The sequence below is a fragment of the Heterodontus francisci genome, chromosome 27, assembly GCF_036365525.1.
Source record: "Heterodontus francisci isolate sHetFra1 chromosome 27, sHetFra1.hap1, whole genome shotgun sequence".
In the NCBI taxonomy this organism is placed as follows: Eukaryota; Metazoa; Chordata; class Chondrichthyes; order Heterodontiformes; family Heterodontidae; genus Heterodontus; species Heterodontus francisci.
In genome coordinates, this window is record NC_090397.1 from 9603592 (window position 1) to 9623339 (window position 19748).

The 19748-nt window shown below is 44.9% G+C and overlaps 1 protein-coding gene across 2 annotated transcripts in view; it reads left to right on the forward strand.

The window, feature by feature from the left end:
- The window catches only part of ntn4 (netrin 4), a 134525-nt gene that overhangs the window by 23084 nt on the left and 91693 nt on the right, over positions 1-19748 (forward strand). For both annotated transcript variants that reach the window (XM_068059681.1, XM_068059683.1), the window contains exon 3: positions 4520-4795. In XM_068059681.1, the coding sequence (XP_067915782.1) occupies positions 4520-4795 (276 nt within the window). The remainder of the gene's footprint in view (positions 1-4519; positions 4796-19748) is intronic.

Here is a 19748-nt window from a genome sequence, read left to right on the forward strand (position 1 = left end):
ACTATTCCAGTAAATATCCTCTGCACCCTCTCCAAGGTCTTGACGTCCTTTCTAAGGTGTGGAGCACAATATTAAATTGTACACAATACTCTGAAAACATGCCAGGTCCAGTCAAGTTTGTACAGTGTTCACACAACACAGATACAGATGGGTACAGACTTACCAGGCCTGGGTTGCACTGCACACCAGAAGGTGTGCTAAAGGGGGACCGAAATGAAAAAGTCCTATACTGGCTCCTTCTCCCCTCCAACCCCAATACTTGCACTTATCAATCTGCCAGGGTCAAGACCCCGTCCAGTCTTCAACGGAAATGGGGTAAGAGGATGGGGGATAAATGGACCCATTCAGTCCCCATTAAAGTGCTGCATTACTGTTCTTATTTTTATATTTCTATTAGAAATTCCAATGTCCACATTTATAATGGTACTGCCAATGTAAATGTCACACTGTATTTACACCCTCCTGCCAATGGTGGCGCAGGTTTCCATAATGAATGTAAACATCAAAATATGTCATGGCAAGTTGTCAAAACTTGCATATAAGATTTTGAATATATTATAGATATTGATATTATGATCTCTATAGTGATCTAATATTCTGACACACTCAGTGATACCTGATGTCTAAGTTAAAATCTTGTTGCTTTCATTATTTAAGCAGCAATTGAACAGCTTGAGCAAGTCCTACACTTAACAGGATGATTAAAGAATAAGTACAGGAATTACAAGCCTATAAGCGAACTGAAGGATTCACCTCATAGTCAAGTCTTGATGCAAAGCTTCAAAGCTAACTGGCATTGGATTACTGCCATAACTTACTCTCAGATCTTTGCCAGCAGTTGTGCTCAGCCCACATCATTTTCTCCTCTTTTTCCCTCCTGCTCCGCTGTGGGTTCTGTGCCAGTGGCATTGGTCATCCTTTGATAACTCATCCACGTTGGCCATTCACCATGTGTGGCTCTGGGCAGAGCTTATTGAGTATCCAGACACCCTGTCCTTTGTAACAGGGGTCGATGGATAGTGAGCGAGAAGCAGGAGCCCTCGACTGATCTCTTTTTCTCAAGTGCTGAGGTTGAATGTAACAGATCAACTAATTCAGAATGGAATCTTTTTCATAAACATTCTTGGGATATGGGCATTGCTGGCAAGGCTGGTATTTATTGCGCATCCTTATTTTCTCTTGAGAAGGTGGTGGTGAGCTGCCTTCTTGCACCACTGCAGTCCATGTGAGGTAGGTACACCCACAGTGCTGTTAGGAAGGGAGTTCCAGTATTTTCACCCAGCGACAGTGAAGAAGCAGTGATATGTCCAAGTCAGGATGGTGTGTGACTTGGGGAACTTGGAGGTGAGGTTGTTCCAATGCACCTAAACCCTTGTCCTTCTAAGGTGGTGGAGGTCTCTGGTTTGGAAGGTGCTGCCAAAGAAACTTTAGCAAGTTCTGAGTTAAAATCCCACCACGTAGGCAGTACATACCGGAGCCACCGTACGTGGTAGATAATTTAGGCCACACAGATGAGTTTCCGATCAAGCAAACTGCTTGTTCTGGGATGGTGTCGAGCTTCTTGATGTTGCAGCTTCACCGATCCAGGCAAGTGGAAAGTATTCAATCACACTACTAACTTCAGCCCTCCTGCTCTGTGTGACTCAGTATCACATACAGATTGTCAATGGCAGCAGGGAAATCTAAGAGACATTTTGCATTACATCTCTCTCTCTCTCGCTCTCTCGCAGACAGATTGTCTAATATATTTTGAATTTACTGTTAGTAATTGTATTTATTGCCTAACTCTCATTTTACTTTAAAATGTTCTGATAAGCTGCTCTGTGTATTGAATGTCAAAAATAAAATGCATCTCAGCAAAATATCAGGTGCAATCAAAACTGAAAGTCATACCATCTGGATACCCGAGGAAGCTGAGATTAGAGTTTTTATAAATATAGGGAATCATTACATAATTGTTATGAAAACAGCTGGGGGAAATGTTTCCACAAAAGTCAGTGTGACGCCTTCTGCATCTTAGCACACACAAAACAGATGTGATTGATTGAACGCACCATGTGACTTCTTACTGGGAATGCATTGATCCTGTATGTGAATCCTTAGTCTGGTGATTAAAATGTGCATCTATAATTCTCTTCCTCATTTTCAAATCCCTCCATGGCCTCACTCCTCCCTATCTCTGTAACACCCCTACAATCCTCCCAGAACTCTGCCTTCTTCCAATCCTGGTCTTTTCTGCATCACCCACTCTCTTTTTAGATTAGAGATACAGCACTGAAACAGGCCCTTCGGCCCACCGAGTCTGTGCCGAACATCAACCACCCATTTATATTAATCCTACACTAATCCCATATTCCTACCAAACATCCCCACCTGTCCCTATATTTCCCTACCACCTACCTATACTAGTGACAATTTATAATGGCCAATTTACCTATCAACCTGCAAGTCTTTTGGCTTGTGGGAGGAAACCGGAGCACCCGGAGAAAACCCACGCAGACACAGGGAGAACTTGCAAACTCCACACAGGCAGTACCCGGAATCGAACCCGGGTCCCTGGAGCTGTGAGGCTGCGGTGCTAACCACTGCGCCACTGTGCCGCTCTTTTCCCCACCACTGGTCACCAGACCTTCAACTGTTTAGGACCTAAACTCTGGAATTCCCTCCACAAACCTCTCCACACCTTTCTCTCTCTCTCCAACTTTAAGGCCCTCCTTAATAGGTACTTCTTTGACCAAGCTTTTGGTCACCTGTCCTATTATCATCTTCCCTGGCTCTGTGTCAAATGTGTCTAATTATACTCCTGTGAAACATCTTGGTCATTTTCTTCCCTTGTAGATACTATATAAATTCAAGTTGTGTTGCTAGAAAGTGCCATTAATGTAGAAACCATCCCATAGGACTTCAGAGCAGAAACAGATGCCAGGCAGTGCCAGGTGATTTTAGAACAGTGATCGAAAGCATCATTGGAGAGATGGGTTCTGAGAAGGGTTATAAAGGCAGGATGGGAGGTAACAAGACAAAGGGCACTTGGGTGGGAACTCCTGTGTATGGGGCCAAGGCAGCTGAAGGTTGTACCACTGAAATTGGAGCAGGGTTGGGGGGACAAGGGATTTAGAGGGGCCCAGATTTAGAGGGCATTAGGACATGAAAGAAGGGAGTTCATAGATAGGATTAGGACAAGATAGAGAGGGATTTGTAAATCAGGACAAGAATTTGATACATTGGGGTATGAGGAACTAATGAAAGTCAATGAGGATGGGAAGGAAGGATATTGGGACAGGGTGTGGGCAGTGGAGTTTGATTGTGTAGGGTGGGTCTCAGGCCCAGTGAGGATGGAGCTGGAGAAGTTGGATTGGGAGGTAACCAAAGTAGCCATTGGGCAAGGGTGGGAATGAGGCAGGATGGGGGTGAGTGATGCTGCAGAAAGGGAAGCTAATGCCCTTAGATAGATTGTGGGTTCATAGCTCAAATGAAGGATTCAAGTTCAAGTGTGCACAGTCATATATTGGTGATGTTACTAGACTCGTAATCCAGGTGCCTCACCACCATCTCCTCAAGGGCAATTGAGAATGGCCAATAAATGCTGGCTTTGCCAGTGACACACATCCCATGACCAAACAAAAAGAAACTTGAATTCAGATCCCACCATGATAGTTTGAGACTTTGATTTCACTTTCGTAAATCTTGAAGTAAAAAGCTGGTTTCAGTAGACATGACAATGAAGCTCTTGGATTGTTATGGAATATTAAAAATAGGAATAGGCCATTCAGCCTCTAAAACCTGCTCCGCCATTCAATTAAGCTAAACTTCTGACAACCCACTCCTCTCTGATGTATTGAAGCAATGCTACACTGTACTGAGGGTGTACTGTACTTTCTGCCAGGGTCTCTGCCCTTCCTCAGCTGATTGCTGGGAGTCATTGAGAGATGCAATGGCTGAATCACTCCCCACTTGTATTTACTCCCTCTAGAGAAGAGACTCGCCTTCATTCAATGGCTCCCTTCAACAACCGATCGAGACCTTTTGTTCAAATTCCTCATGGCCTTGCCCCTCCCTATCTCTGTCACTTCCTCCAGCCCTGCAACTCTCAGATCTCTGCTTTCCTCTAATTCTGGCCTCTTGAGCATCCTCAGCTTCCTTCACTCAACAATGGGTGGCCATGCCTTCAGCTGCCTGGGCCCTAAGCTCTCAGCTTCTCTCCCGAAACCTCTCGACCTCTCGCTCCTCCTTTAAGATATTTTAAAATTTTATCTGATTACACAGCTGAGAAGAACCTTGGGTCATTTTCCGATGTTAAAGGTGCTAAATAAATGCAAGTTGTTGTTAAACTCAATGTCTGGGGACTGCAAGAGGTCGCCTGGTCTTAAATTCTTTGTAATGCTTCTGCTTCATTCTAACTTTAACACCCAATAATCTGACCTTTGACCGACAGGCTGTTGGGTGCTTGTATTCTGTTAAAAAGGGAGCCTGATTTCAGTCCCTGTTGTCTTACTTTTCTTGTGCTTCTTTTAAACAGGTTATATTCCGTGTTCTGTCTCTACCACACTCTGTAGAAGACCCGTACAGCGTTCAAGCTCAGGAGCTGCTGAAAGTCACAAACATCCGTGTGCGCCTGCTTAAACGCCAACTGTGCCCCTGCCCAGGCCGAGCAGTTGGCCTCAAACCCCAGCGATTTGCACACTATGGAATCTATGACTTCATCGCGATGGGGAGCTGCTTGTGTAATGGCCATGCTGAGCAGTGTGAGCCAGCCGAGGGGTTCAGGCCAGTGTGGGGCAGGCCTCTGACTGTGGTATGTATGTTCACTATTACTCTGCAGAGAGTCTGTACCCAGCAGGGGATAGGCTCGGGATAGGAGATGTGTTGTCATTAACACAATAATTTCTTGTGGGCTTTGATTTCCACCCCACCCACAAACTCACACTAAATCCCTTTATTCATCGTGCTGCTGCAGGTTTAAAGAAAAAATCTTACATTTTCATCTAGCATGGCTCACATCCTCAGGACATCCCGAAGTACTTTACTGCAAATGAGTTACTTTTACATGGAATTTCAATGTATTTACAGCACAGAACCAGCTCAATAGGTTCATGCTGGTGTTTATGCTTCACATGTGCCTCCTCCCACTTTACTTCCTCTAATCCCATCAATATATCCTTCTACTCCTTTCTGCCTCGTGTCCTGATCCAACTTCCCTTTAAATGCATCTACGCTATTAACATCAATCACTCTGTGCGGTGGCAAGTTTCTTATCACTGCCTGGGGAAAGATATTTCTTTTGAATTTCCTATTGCATGTATTAGTGCTTATCTTCTATTTATGGACCCTAGTTCTGGTCTCCCTAACATCTTCTCTATGCCTGCCTTCATATTTTTAAAGACAGGTCACCTCCTCAGATGTTTTTCTGGAGAAAAGAGCCCAGCCTGTCCAGTCTTTCCTGATCGGTATAACCTCTCAGTTCCAGTATCAGCCTTGTAAACTAATTGTTGTAACATCGGCAGATCCCACAGAGAGGGAAATGAATGACCTGATATTCAGTTTGGTTGTGTTAGTTGAGGGAGGAATATTGACAAGCATCCTGTTCATAAAGGGCGGCACAGTGGTTAGCACCGCAGCCTCACAGCTCCAGGGACCCGGGTTCGATTCTGGGTACTGCCTGTGTGGAGTTTGCAAGTTCTCCCTGTGTCTGCGTGGGTTTTCTCCGGGTGCTCCGGTTTCCTCCCACAAGCCAAAAGACTTGCAGGTTGATAGGTAAATTGGCCATTATAAATTGTCACTAGTATAGGTAGGTGGTAGGGAAATATAGGGACAGGTGAGGATGTTTGGTAGGAATATGGGATTAGTGTAGGATTAGTATAAATGGGTGGTTGATGTTCGGCACAGACTCGGTGGGCCGAAGGGCCTGTTTCAGTCTGTATCTCTAATCTAATCTAATCTAATCTATACATGGTACTGATAGTACCATGGGACCTTTATCAGCCTCAGTTTAATACTTGCTGTGAAAGACAGCATCTGCGGTAGTGCAGCAGTCCCTCAGCACATCACTGGGAATGTTAGCATAGATTATGGCAAGAATTATACTCCCACACGCTAACATGGAAATCTGGTCTGCTGTATGTACAAGTAAATACCCATACTGAGAAAAACCAGGCCTCTTTCACTACACGTCAATGCCCGAAGGCTTTCAAGAACAAAGAACAAAGAAAATTACAGCACAGGAACAGGCCCTTCGGCCCTCCAAGCCTGCGCCGATCCAGATCCTCTATCTAAACATGTCGCCTAGTAAAAAAATCTCCAGCTTGCAGAAAATAATAATTCAAGTCTCACATTTCAGTCATGTTTTTGGTTCATTTGTCAACTGATTCTCTTCTGAAAATCCTGCCTCACCCCCACTCCTACATCACTCCCACTCCATCCCACCCCCACCTCATCTCTACCCCATCTAACCCCCACCTCATCCCCATCCCATCGCATCCCCACCTCATTCATAACCCAACTTCATCCCCAACCCCACATCATCCACATCCCCACTCCCATCTGATCCCTATTCCCCACCACCCCCCCATCCCACCTCACCCACTGGTCCAACAAAAATGTCACCTCAGAACACCTCAGCACAGCTCATCATTGGATCATGGCTCGACCAATAGGAAATGTGCCAGGACGAGTGGAACATCTGCACCTTGCTGAGAATTGGGCGGCACAGTGGTTAGCACCGCAGCCTCACAGCTCCAGCGACCTGGGTTCAATTCTGGGTACTGCCTGCGTGGAGTTTGCAAGTTCTCCCTGTGTCTGCGTGGGTTTCCTCCGGGTGCTCCGGTTTCCTCCCACATGCCAAAGACTTGCAGGTTGATAGGTAAATTGGCCATTATAAATTGCCCCTAGTATAGGTAGGTGGTAGGGAAATATAGGGGACAGGTGGGGATGTGGTAGGAATATGGAATTAGTGTAGGATTAGTATAAATGGGTGGTTGATGGTCGGCACAGACTCGGTGGGCCGAAGGGCCTGTTTCAGTGCTGTATCTCTAAACTAAACTAAACTAAATTGAAAATGTAACTGTGAGGGGAAATTCCCCACCTGCAGGTCCGGTGCCATCAGCAAAGAGCTCTGCCTTATACTGGCTGTCAAACGGAAACTGTTCAACATTCTGCCCTGTCTGATATGAGGAGTAAAGGGCTCAAGGAACAGGAGCTCTAGTCTTCAAGGGAATGACATACGGAAGAACTGCCTTATTTACTTTTCTACAGGATGGTGCAACTATCACTGAAAAGAAAAGAGTTTCCTTTATTCAGCATCTCCTGTCTCTCAATAACAGTCTCAAAGTGCTTAACGGGTGATGAATTACTTTGAAGGGAAATGGATTTCATTATGTGGGCAAATGTGGAAGCCATTGAGTGTACAGATTCCATAAACTGCAGCAAGATAATTGATCAGTTAGAACAATGGTGGTGGTGTTGATTGAGGGGGGAATGTTGGCCAGGACACTGGAAGAACTCCCTACTTATCTTCAAGTAGTGAAGCAAGATCATTAATGTTCATCTGAACCAGCTGATCAAACAGCTGAATTTACCATTGCGGCCAATAATGGAGCACATCCTCAGGACCGCACGGGATGCCAGCTTAGATTACATTCTGAAGAACACCACAAAGTGAAACAAGTTGACACAGGATGAGCCCAACCTAAGTTGTCAAGCAACAGCGTTTAACATCAAGCACACATTATATACATATAACTAACTGGTACTATCTTCAAAACCGACAATGAGAGGCTTCAGCGATACCTTTCAATTAAATCGAGGATCAGTATTTAAATATGTTCAGAACTTCATGGCATTGCGGTAGTTTACTGTATTTTCACTTGTTGGATCAGCATTCAGAAACAAAAAGAAAGGCTTGCATTTCTATAGCACCTTCCATCATCTCAGAACCTGCGAAAGTGCTCTACAGCCAATGAAGTGCTTATGTCACTGTTGTAATGTAGGAAGCACAGCAGCCAATTTGCACACAGCAAGCTCCCACAAACAGCAGTGAGATAAATGATCAGATAATTTGTTTTTGCAATGCTGATTGAGGAATAAATATTGGCCAGGACACTGGGGAGTACTCTCCTGCTCTTCTTTGAGTAGTGCCATGAGACCTTTTACATCCAGGGCTGACGGGGCCTCAGTGGCACCTCCAACAATGCAGCACTCCCTCAGCATATGCTCAAGTCTTGTAAATGGTGCTTGAAACTGTGACCTTCTGCCTCAGAGGCAAGAGAGTGAGCACTGAGCTACAGCTGGCATTCATGCTCAGACCTATCGGATGGAAATTTCTTCCCTTTCCCATATGTAAGAATCTTGGCTAAAATGATCTTGGGTCATCTTAACCCAGTACATGTCACAGCGCACACTAAGAGCCGCCCATAACTCAACACGTTGGCATTAAATTGTAACTTCATCTCACACAGTTGGCAAGTGTTGGACGTACTAGTCATACTGATACAATGGGGATACAATGTTCTGATCAGCTAACAGATGAGGGCAGTGCATTTGATGTTGTGTATATGGACTTTACAAAGTCTTTGATAAAGTAACATGTACTAGGCTTGTCAGCAAAATTGTAGCCCTTGAGTTAAAAGCAGGAAGGATACAAAATTTTCTAAGGGATAAAATGGCTGTTTTTTTGGACTGGAGGGAAGTTCCCCAAGGTTTGGACAAGGACCACGGCTGTTTTTGATGTACATTAATGATTCGGATTTGAGGGTACAGAGAACAATTTTGAAATTTGTAGATGACACAAAACTTGGAAGGGTAGTAAACAGTGAGGAAGATAGTAATAGACTACAAGAGGAGATAGATAAGCTGGTGGAATGGACAAACCGGTGGCAAATAGCTAAATAGTACAATTGTAAAGGGGGTGCAAGAACAGAGAGAGCTGGGAATGTTTGTCCACAAATCTTCGAAAGCTGCAGGAGAAGTTAACAAAGTAGTCAATTAAGCATATGGGATTCTTGCCTTTATAAATAGAGTACAAAAACCAGGAAGTTATGCTAAACCTATATAAAACATTAGTTTGACCCCAGATGGCGTATTGTCTCCAATTCTGGGCACCACACTTTAGAAAAGACATGAAGGCTTTGGAAAGGGTACAGGAGAGGTTTACTGGAAATGTTCCAGGGATGAGGGATTACAGTAATGTGGATAAAGTAATTGGATAAAGAACTGAATTCAGCATCACAAAGTGAGTGGTTACAATCCAGAATGCTCTGTGTGAGAGTGTGGTGGAGGCAGATTCAATCCTTGTTTTCAAGAGGGAACTGGATAAGCGCCTGAAGAGAAAAATACTGTAGGGCTACGGGCAAAGGGCAGGGCGTTGGACCAGCTAATTTGTGGCTAGCACTGACTCGATTGGTCAAATGGCCTCCATCTTTGCTGATGCCATTTTATGATTCCATGATGTTATGATAGACTGGAGAAGCTTAGAGCAGAGAAGAGGAAATTTGATAGAGGTACTTAAAATCATGAACTGTCTGGATAGAGTAAATGAAGAGAAACTGTTTCCAATGGCTGTAGGGTCAATAAGCAGAGGGCACAGATTTAAGGTGATTGGCAAAAGAACCAGAGGTGGCATGAGGAAACCCTTTTATATGCAACAAGTGGTTAGTACTTCAGTAAAGTGGAGAGACAGGAGAAGCTGTTGTTAGCTGTTGAAGTGTTCAAAATCATGAAGGGCTTTTATGGTTGTAATTGTTGGAGGTCAATCATCTCATTCCCAGGACATCGCTGCAGGAGATCCTTAGGGAACTGTCCTAGGCCCAGCCATCTTCAGCTGCTTCATCAATGACCTTCCCTCCATCATAAGGTCAGATGTGGGGATGTTCGCTGATGATTGCACAATATTCAGTATGATTCGCGACTCCTCAGATACGGAAGCAGTCCGTGCCCACATGCAGCAAGACCTGGACAACATTCAGGTTTGGGCTGATAAGTGGCAAGCGACATTCATGCCATACAAGTGCCAGGCAATGACCATCTCCAGTAAGAGAGAATCTAACCATCTCCCCTTGACATTCAATGGCATTACTATTGCTGAATCCCCCACTATCAACATCCTAGGGGGAGTGGGGAGGGGGGGGGGGTTACCTTTTTTGTCAATATTCTTTCATGGAATCTGGGCGTTGCTGGCAATGCCAACATTTGTTGCCGATTTCTAATTGCACTTGATAACTGAGTGTCTTGCTAGGCCATTTCAGAGGGCAGTTAAGACCCATTGCTGTGGGTCTGGACTCACATGTTAGCCAGACCAGGTAAGGACAGCAGATTTCCTTCATTAAAGGACATTAGTGAAGCAGATGGGTTTTTACAACAATCGACAACAGTTTAATTACTGAGACTAGCTTTCAATTCCAAATTTTTATTTAATTGAATTTAAATTCCACCAACTGCTGTGGTGGGACTTGAACTTATGGCATCAGGGCATTAGCCTGGGCCTCTGGATTACTAGTCTAGTGACATTAACACTACGCCATCATCTGTCCATTGACCAGAAGCTTAACTGAACCAGCCATATCAATACAGTGGTAAAAAGAGCAGGTCAGTAACTCATCTCCTGACTCCCCAAAGCCTGTCCACTGTTTACAAGGCACAAGTCAGGAGTGTGATGGAATACTCTCCACTTGCCTGGATGGGTACAGCACCAACAACACTCATGAAGCTCGACACCATCCAAGACAAAGCAGCCTGCTTGATCAACACCCCATCCACCACCTTCAACTGTCACTCCCTCCACTACCGGCGCACAGTGCCAGCAGTGTGTACCATCTACAAGATGCACTGCAGCAATGCACCAAGGCTCCTGAGACAGCACCTTCCAAACCTGCGACCTCTACCAACTAGAAGGACAAGGGCAGCAAATGCACGGGAACATCACCACCTGCAAGTTCCCCTCCAAGTCACACACCATCCTGACTTGGAACTATATCGCCGTTCCTTCACTGTCACTGGGTCAAAATACTGGAACTCCCTTCCTAACAGCACTGTGGGTGTACCTACCTCACATGGACTGCAGTGGTTCAAGAAAGCGCCTCACCACCACCTTCTCCAGGGCAATTCGAGATTATCATAATGGAGGCATGGGACCTGGCCAATCACGTGACGGGGCGGGATTCAGGATGCAAAATACAGTGTCAGATGACTCCAGAGCAGGTATTGACACCATATTTAAAGGGCTGCCAGCCCTGCATTCACTCCTGCCTGGATTAAAAACTGCCTTCCTGAGTGCCCTCTACTGCCCCACGAGCCCTTCTGCTGCCTCTGCTGCCCCAGGACCCCTTCTGCTGCCTGATAGGCAAGGAGCAGAACACGGGCCTGCAACAACCATGGCTGAAGGAAGACACTGGGTGGCCCCACGGTTTAGTGACCGTGATTCTTCTCCAGGTTGCAAAGCAAAGGTGGGAGGTCCTCTTCCCCAGTGATGGCAAGGTCACAGGTGACCTTCTTTCACAGCTCACCCCCCTTAACTCCCCTGAGAGCTGACAGGAGGATGAGCTATATAGGAAACCCCAGTAGGGACCAGGGCTGTCACTAGAAGAACTGTCATGTTGATCTCTTTGTGAAGTATGACTATCTCCCTCTTTCCACTGGCAGGACAAGAGGGCCCACAACAGGAGGGAGACAGCACAGACTGACATCCAGCCTCTGTCCACAGTTGAGGAGGAGGCACTGGAGCTAGCAGGGATCCAGGGCGGATGTTCAATAGTGGATGGTGAGTCTGGAGTCTCCGTGGAAGAGGGTGAGGATTATCTTCCATCGACATACGGATCACTTCTGGAGACCCACATTACACATGGTTGGCATGTAGAGATCTGCTAATCCTAACTTCCACATTTTTGTGTTTTCTCATGCAGATCACCATCTGCGGGAGACTCCAGTAGAAGGGGGACCTAATTCCACCTCTGAGGAGGATCCGGAGTCAGAGGATGCACTGTCACATGACTCTCCTGCACCATCCACCAGCGCAGATACTTTCACCTCAGTGGGTTTATGCTCAGCTTTAGAATCAGGGTCACAAGCTGTTGAGAGCACCATACACACATGCCCGAGCAGCTGGCTGAGGCTGAGACAGCCGAGGCCTCTGACAGTCAGAGGACTGTGGGTGGCCTGGCCCATGCTGAGCCCCAGGCTGATGGCGAGCCTCTGGTGTTGACAGCACAGGGCATGCTGGAGTTTTAGAGAGAGGTAAGACAATATCTGGCGGAGATGCCAGAGGTCATACGCAGTCATGAGTGGATGATGGAGGAGTCTATCCATGCCATGACTGCTTCAATGTCTCAGGCATGTGAGCCTATGGCTTTCTTCATCGTGAGTTTGGCGACCCTCATGGAGAGCCAGATCGCACAGATCCATGCAGACCTGCACACCATTACCTTGTTCATGAGCTCAACGCAGCAGTGGCAAGGTGAGAGAAGGAACAGGAGACTGGAGTCGTCTCCCACTCTTCAACCTTTTCTGGTCAGCAAGGACGTTCCAGTGAGTCTTCAAAGGGAGGAGGAGAGGAGGCTGACCTCCACAGCTGGGGGCTCCCCTCAGGGCTCTCTGACTGTGCACACCAGCTCTTCAGCGCGTCCGCCAGTGAGCCCAGCTCTAGTAGCAGCACAGTCCTGTACCTGTGCAGGAAAACCTCAGGCAGCTGGGGCCCTCCAGGCCTCACGCAGCCAGAGGACACCCACCAAAGTCATCCCAGGCCAAGGGGCAGCCTGATCAGCAGCCTGCCTCCAGCCCAGCAACTAGCACAGGGGTCACACCTCATAGAAGCACTTGAAAATGTATAAAGAATACCACCCACAGACACTTGCAATTTCATGGATGTTTGACATTTGTTTTCTCATAAAGTTGAATATTCTATCATGCCTTAATTGTGAGCTGCTGACTTCACCCTTAATGGCTGTCAGTGTAGGCAGAGCCCTCTGCACTGAATGCTGCTGGAGGGCACAGAGCATGAAGAAGGGAGTTTGGTAAGCTTACAGTTTTAAACAGCGATATACAAGCTCTCTGAGAGTAGTTGTAGCTAGTTAATTAGGTAGCTCCTTCAACTGATTTCTGAGCTCTAGCAGAGCTCTAGCAAAGTTGACACATCATTGTTTTCAGAGAGTATAAATTCGGGGGACTCTCAGTGCTGTTTGTCTGCACTGAATGCTGCTGGAGGGTACAGAGTGTGAAGAAAGTTGGGTAAGTGAGGAGTTCAGTAAGGAAGGAACCTATAAATTAATTAAGAGAAAATAAATATAATTAAATTAACACAATAATGATGGCAGGACAGGTGATGTGTCATGGCTGCAGTATGTGGGAGCTCCTGGATGCCATGCCAATCCATGGCAACCACGTCAGTAGTGTCTGCGGCTTGAGGAGCTTTGGCTCAGAGTCATTGAGCCGGAGGCTGAGCTGCAGACATTGCGATGCATCGGGGAGAGGAAAGTTATCTGGACACTTTGTTCCAGAAGACCCTTAGGATAGGGTCATCTGTTTTGGTCAGTGATCAGGGACAGGAGGGTGTGACTGCGAGTCAGGCAGGTAACGGGATCAAGAAGGTGGGAGTGGAGGAGCCTCAGCCCTTGTAATTGAGCAACAAGTTCAAGGTTCTTGCAGCTTGTATGGACAAGAGCAAGGGCTGTAGTGTGGATGAACAGACTAACCATGGAACCATGGTACAGGAAGCCGTTCAAGTGGGGGGAGCAAAAAGTAAAGTAGTGGTAGTAGGGGACAGTATAGTGAGGGGGATTGATACTGTCCTCTGCAGCAAAGAGTGAGAATCCAGAAGGCTGTGTTGCCTGCCCAGCGCCAGGGTTCGGGACATCTGCTCAGGGCCAGGGAGAAACTTGCAGTGGGACAGGGAGGATCCAGTCGTCATGGTCCACGTAGGTATGAACAACATAGGCAGGACAAGGAAAGAGGTTCTGCATTGTCAGTATGAGGAACTAGGCACCAAATTAAGAAGCAGAATCTCAAAGGTAATAATCTCTGGACTATTACCTGAATCACATACAAATTGGAGTAGGGCAAATAAGATTAGAGAAATGGGTATGGTCGAAGTGGGTTCCGGTTTGTGGGGCACTGGCACCAGTAATGGGGAAAGTGGGAGCTGTACTGTTGGGATGGTCTACACCTGAACTGTGCCGGGATTGGTGTTCTAGCAAGTTGCATAACTAGAAGTGGAGAGGGTTTTAAACTAAATAGTGGGGGGCAAGGGATCAAATTTGGGAAGATGTGGTAAATCAAAGCATAGAGACAAGGCAAGAGAGAAAGGTATTAATATGGGAAAAGATAAACAGACCATGGCAGGAAGGGACAGTGATTACAAAGCTAAGAGTAAATCGGCTGGAGGTTACAAAAATTATAAAAGGTCAAAACTAAAGGCTCTGTATCTGAATGCATATAGCACTCGAAACAAAACAGATGAACTGATAGCGCAAATAGAAACAAATAAGTACGATCTGATAGCCATTACAGAGACATGGCTGCAGGACAACATAGATTGGGACCTGAATATTGAAAGGTACATGAAATTTAAGAAGGACAGGAAGCTAGGAGAAGGTGGAGGGGTAGCTCTATTAATTAATAATGGTATTAGCACAATAGAGAGGGATGACCTAAGTTCAGGAAACCAGGATGTAGAAGTAGTTTGGGTCAAGATGAGAAATGACAAAGGCAAGAAGTCACTTGTGGGAGTGGTGTACAGGCCCCCTAACAGTAACCACATGGTAGGATGGGGTATGAAGGAAGAAATAATGGGTGCTTGTCAGAAAGGTAAGGCGATAATCATGGGGAATTTTAATCTACATATCGGAAAAATCAGATGGGCAAAGGTAGCCTAGATGAGGATTTCATAGAATGTTTTCGGGATCGTTTCTTAGGACAGCATGTTCTGGAGCCAACCAGAGAGCAGGCTACACTAGACCTGGTATTGTGCAATGAGATAGGATTAATTAATGACCTCATAGTGAAGACACCCCTCGGCAGCAGTGATCATAAATACGATTGAATTTTACTTTCAGTTTGAGTTAGAGAAGAGTGGGCCTAAGACTAGTATTCTAAACTTAATAAGGGCAATTATGAGGGCATGAAACAGAGCGAGCAAAAGTTAGCTGGCAAATTAGGTTAAGGGATAGGTCAATAGAGATGCAGTGGCAGACATTTAAGGGGATATTTCAGAATACACAGAATAAATACATTCCAACGAGAAAGAAAAATTCCAAGGGGAGGACCCGCCATCCATGGTTAACTAAAACAATTAAAGATGGTATCAAGCTTAAAGAAAAAGCTTATAATTGTGCAAAGATGGGTGGCAGGTCAGAAGATTAGACAGAATATAAGAAGCAGCAAAGAATGACTAAAAGATTAATAAGGAGGGAAAAATTAGAGTACGAGAGAAAACTGGCAAGAAATATAAAGACAGATAGTAAGAGTTTCTATAGATACTTAAAAAAAAAAGAGTTAACAAACTGACCGTTGGCCCTATAGAAAGTGAGTCTGAGGAATTAATGAGGGAAAATAAGGAGATGGCAGATGAATTGAACAGGTATTTTGCATCAGTTTTCACCATAGAGAATACAAGTAACATCCCAGAAATAGCTGTAAATCAGGAAATGGAAGGGAGGGAGGAACTCAAGAAAATTACAATCACCAGGGAAGTGGTACAGAGAAAATTGTTGGAGCTGCGGGTTGACAAGTCCCCGGGTCCTGATGGACTTCATCCTAGGGTCTTAAAAGAAGTGGCTAGAGAGATAGTTGATGCATTGGTTTTGAATTTCCAAACTTCCCTTGATTCAGGGAAGGTTCCATTAGATTGGCAAATAGCCAATGTAACTCCTTTAATCAAAAAGGGAGGCAGACAGAAAGCAGGAAACTTAACATCTGACTTAGGGAAAATGTTAGAAGCTATTATTAAAGATGTTATAGCAGGGAACTTAGAAAAATTCAAGGTAATCAGGCACAGTGAACATGGTTTTGTGAAAGGGAAATCATGTTTAACCAATTTATTGGAGTTCTTTGAGAAAGTAACATGTGCTATGAGTAAAGGGGAATAAAGGATGTACTATACTTGGATTTCCAGAAGGCATTTGATAAACTGCCACATCAAAGGTTATTGCAGAAAGTTCATGGTGTAGGGGGTAACACATTGGCATTGATAGAAGATTGGTTAGCTAACAGGCATAAATGGGTCATTTTCTGCTCGGCAAGCTGTATTGAGTAGTGTGCTACAGGGATCAGTGCTGGGGCTTCAACCTTTTACAATTTATATAAATGACTTGGATGAAGGGATCTAAGGCATAGAAGGAGGCCATTTGGCCCATCGAGTTCATGCCGGCTCATGAGTCAGTCCCACTCCCCTGCTTGATCCATGTAGCCCTGCAAGTTTATTTCCTTCGAGCGCCCACCCAAATTCCCTTTGAAATCATTGATTGTTTCCGCCTTCACCACCCTCATGGGCAGCGAGTTCCAGGTCATTACCACTCGATGCGTAAAAACATTCTTGCTCATGTTCCCCCTGCATCTCTTCCCCAAAACTTTCAATCTGTGTCCCCTAGTCCTTGTACCATCAGTTAATGGGAACAGTGTTTCCTTGTCTAACTTACCTAAACCTGTCATAATCTTGTACACCTCTATCAAATCTCCCCTCAATCTCCTTTGCTCCAGGGAGAACGACCCCAGCTTTCCCAGCCTAACCTTGTGACTAAAATCCCCCATCCCTGGAACCATTCTGGTAAATCTCCTCTACACCCTCTCAAGGACCCTCGCATCTTTCTTAAAGTGTGATGACCAGAACTGGACGAAATACTCTAGTTGGGGTTTAACCAGAGCTTTATAAAGGTTCAGCATAGCTTCCCTGCTTTTGTACACAATGCCTCAATTTATGAAGTCCAAGATCCCATATGCTGTGCTAACCACTCTCTCAATTTATCCTGCCACCTTCAAAGATTGATGCACATGCATCCCCAGGTTCCTCTGTTCCTGCGCACTCTTTAAAACTGTGACAATAATTCTATATTGCCTCACCCTATTCCTTCTGCCAAAATGCATCATCTCACACTTGTCAGTATCAAATTCCATCCGCCACCTGTTTCCCATTCTGCTAACCTATCTGTGTCCTGTTGCAGGTGGTTCATATCATCCTCACTGTTTGCTACTCCTCCAAGTTTAGTATCAACGGTAAATTTTGAAATTCTATTCTGTATTCCAAGATCCATGTCATTTATATATAGCAACAAAAAAAAAAGCAGTGGTCCCAGCACTGACCCTTGGGGAAACACCACTATCTACCATTCTCCAGGTCTGTAAAACAACCATTTCCCACGATTCGCTGTTTTCTGTCCTTCAGCCAATTATTTATCCAATTTATCCTATTCCATGAGTCTCAATTTTGTTAACCAGCCTTTTATGTGGCACTTTATCAAACGCTTTCTTAAAATCCATATGGGCAACATCCACCGCATTCCCTTCACCAACCTTCTCTGTTATTTCATCAAAAAATTCAATTAGATTAGTCAGGCATGATCTGCCTTTTACAAATCTGTGCTGACTCTCCTTAATTAACTCAAACCTCTCCAAGTGCCTGTTGATTTTTACCCTGATTATTCTTTCTAAAATCTTACCCACCACTGATGTTAAACTAACAGGCCTGGAGTTGCCAGTACCGTCCTTACGCCCTTTCCCGAATAAAAGTGTCACAGTTGCCATACTCCAATCCTCTGGCACCTCCCCCCTATCTAGGGAAGATTTGAAGATTACGACATACCCACCCCCCTGCTATCTCTACCCCCACTTCCTTTAGGAATCTGTGATGGAAGCCATCTGGACCAGGTGACTTATCAACTGTAAGCGTAGCCAGCCTCTCCAGTACCTCCCCCCTCTCAATTTTTACCCTATCCATTGCCTCTACTCTCTCTGCTTTTATTGATATTTGGTCAGATTCCTCTTCCTTAGTAAATGCCGACACAAAGTACTCATTAAGTATTCTAGCCCTGCCCTGTGCCTCTAAGCACTCCACCTCTTACTACTCACTTACTATTTATATGCTGGTCGAAAATTTTTGGGTTCCCTTTTATGTTAACTGCCATTCTATTCACATATTCTCTCTTTGCCAGTCTTATTTTCCTCTTCACTTCCCCTCTCAACTTATTGTATTTGGCCTGGTTCTCACTTGAAGAATTCACCTGACATGCATCATACACCCTTTTTTTTGTTTCATCATAATCTCCATCTCCCTCATCATCCAAAGTTCCCCTACCTTCTGCTCTTGTTGGAATGTACCAAGCCTGTACCTGAAGCATCTCTTCCTTAATGATCACCCACTTTTCCGTTAATATCTCATTATGTGGTTCGGTGTCCAATTTTGTTTTATAACGCCTTGGGACAGTTTACTACATTAAATATAAGTTGTTGTGTAATCACAAATGAGTGCAAATTGCAATTCTATACACCCAAAACTACATGGCTGTTGCCTTAACTAGTCCTGGTTTAAAATAAACCAATCAGCGATACATTGAAAAGAGAGCATGTGGAAATGGTCACGTCTTCTAGGTGGAGGTGGTAGCGGAGCTGATCTAGGACTCAGATCCATGTAGTCGGGCAATGAGGACAACAGCTTGATCGAGAGTGTTTTTTGTTGTCAGTCTCGCCCCTTGTTCCTACCAGAGTCTCAGCTTGAATTTACCAAATGCGGAGCTTGCCCTGCTAATCCAACAAGTGGCATAGTCATTCATTGTGCCATTTCACGAGGGACTGCAACTGAGGGAGCAGAATTTGTCCATAAACTTTGTGTGCATCATTGATCAGAGCCACAGGGGGTGTGACTGGGTCCTTCATTGGCTGTAAAGCACTTTTCAATGTCCTGAGGTCCAACCAATGAGGTACTTCTAAAGTGTAGTCACTATTGTAGGAAACATGGCAGCCAATTTGTGCACAGCATGATCCCACAAACAGCATGTGACCATGAACAATTAATCAGTTTTTGTTGATGTTGGTCGAGGGATAAACATTGACCAGAACACTGGGAAGAATCCCTGCTCTCTGAATAAAGCAGTAGGGTACAGGTCTCTGTACAAATGGGCCTATTGTGAGCATTGAACTAAAGCCTGGCTCGGGTATAAAATTAAAATCCGACCACAGCCAACCCGGGCCCGAGTCCTTCTATATTTTTTCATGCCCCATCTGACCCAAAAATATCAAACAACTTATTAGTACAGAAAAAAAAATCGTGTCAAAACGTAGATTAAAAAGAAAACAATACAAAACAAAACCCGACCACAGCAAACCAGAACCCGACCCGAGCCTGAATGCTGGACACAATATAGACCCGAACCGAACCCGAACCTGACACGTAGTCGGTTTTGGTTGGGTTCGGGTCGGGTAGCCAGGCTTTACATTGAACTGTGTTCCAGACTGACTCTGAGTAACTGTGGAAAGAATATATCATGGTAATCAGGGAAAGCTGGGAGACAGCAGTAAGCATATATTATGCTCTTTAATAGCATTTAAAATTAGGTGGATACATTTACCCAGTAAGCTGTAAGGTATTTAATCGGCTTATAAGGATTAGCCTTACTTCTCTAATATGTAAGGGATGAGATTTTGTGTTTATAACAAGGTCTCTGTTTAAGTGTCGTTTAAAAGAGGTTGGGAGCCGTTTAGAATAAACACAATTATACTTTGGAAATGCAGAGGTAAAAAAATGACATCATGAAATGGTGAGATTAACTTTTTACCTC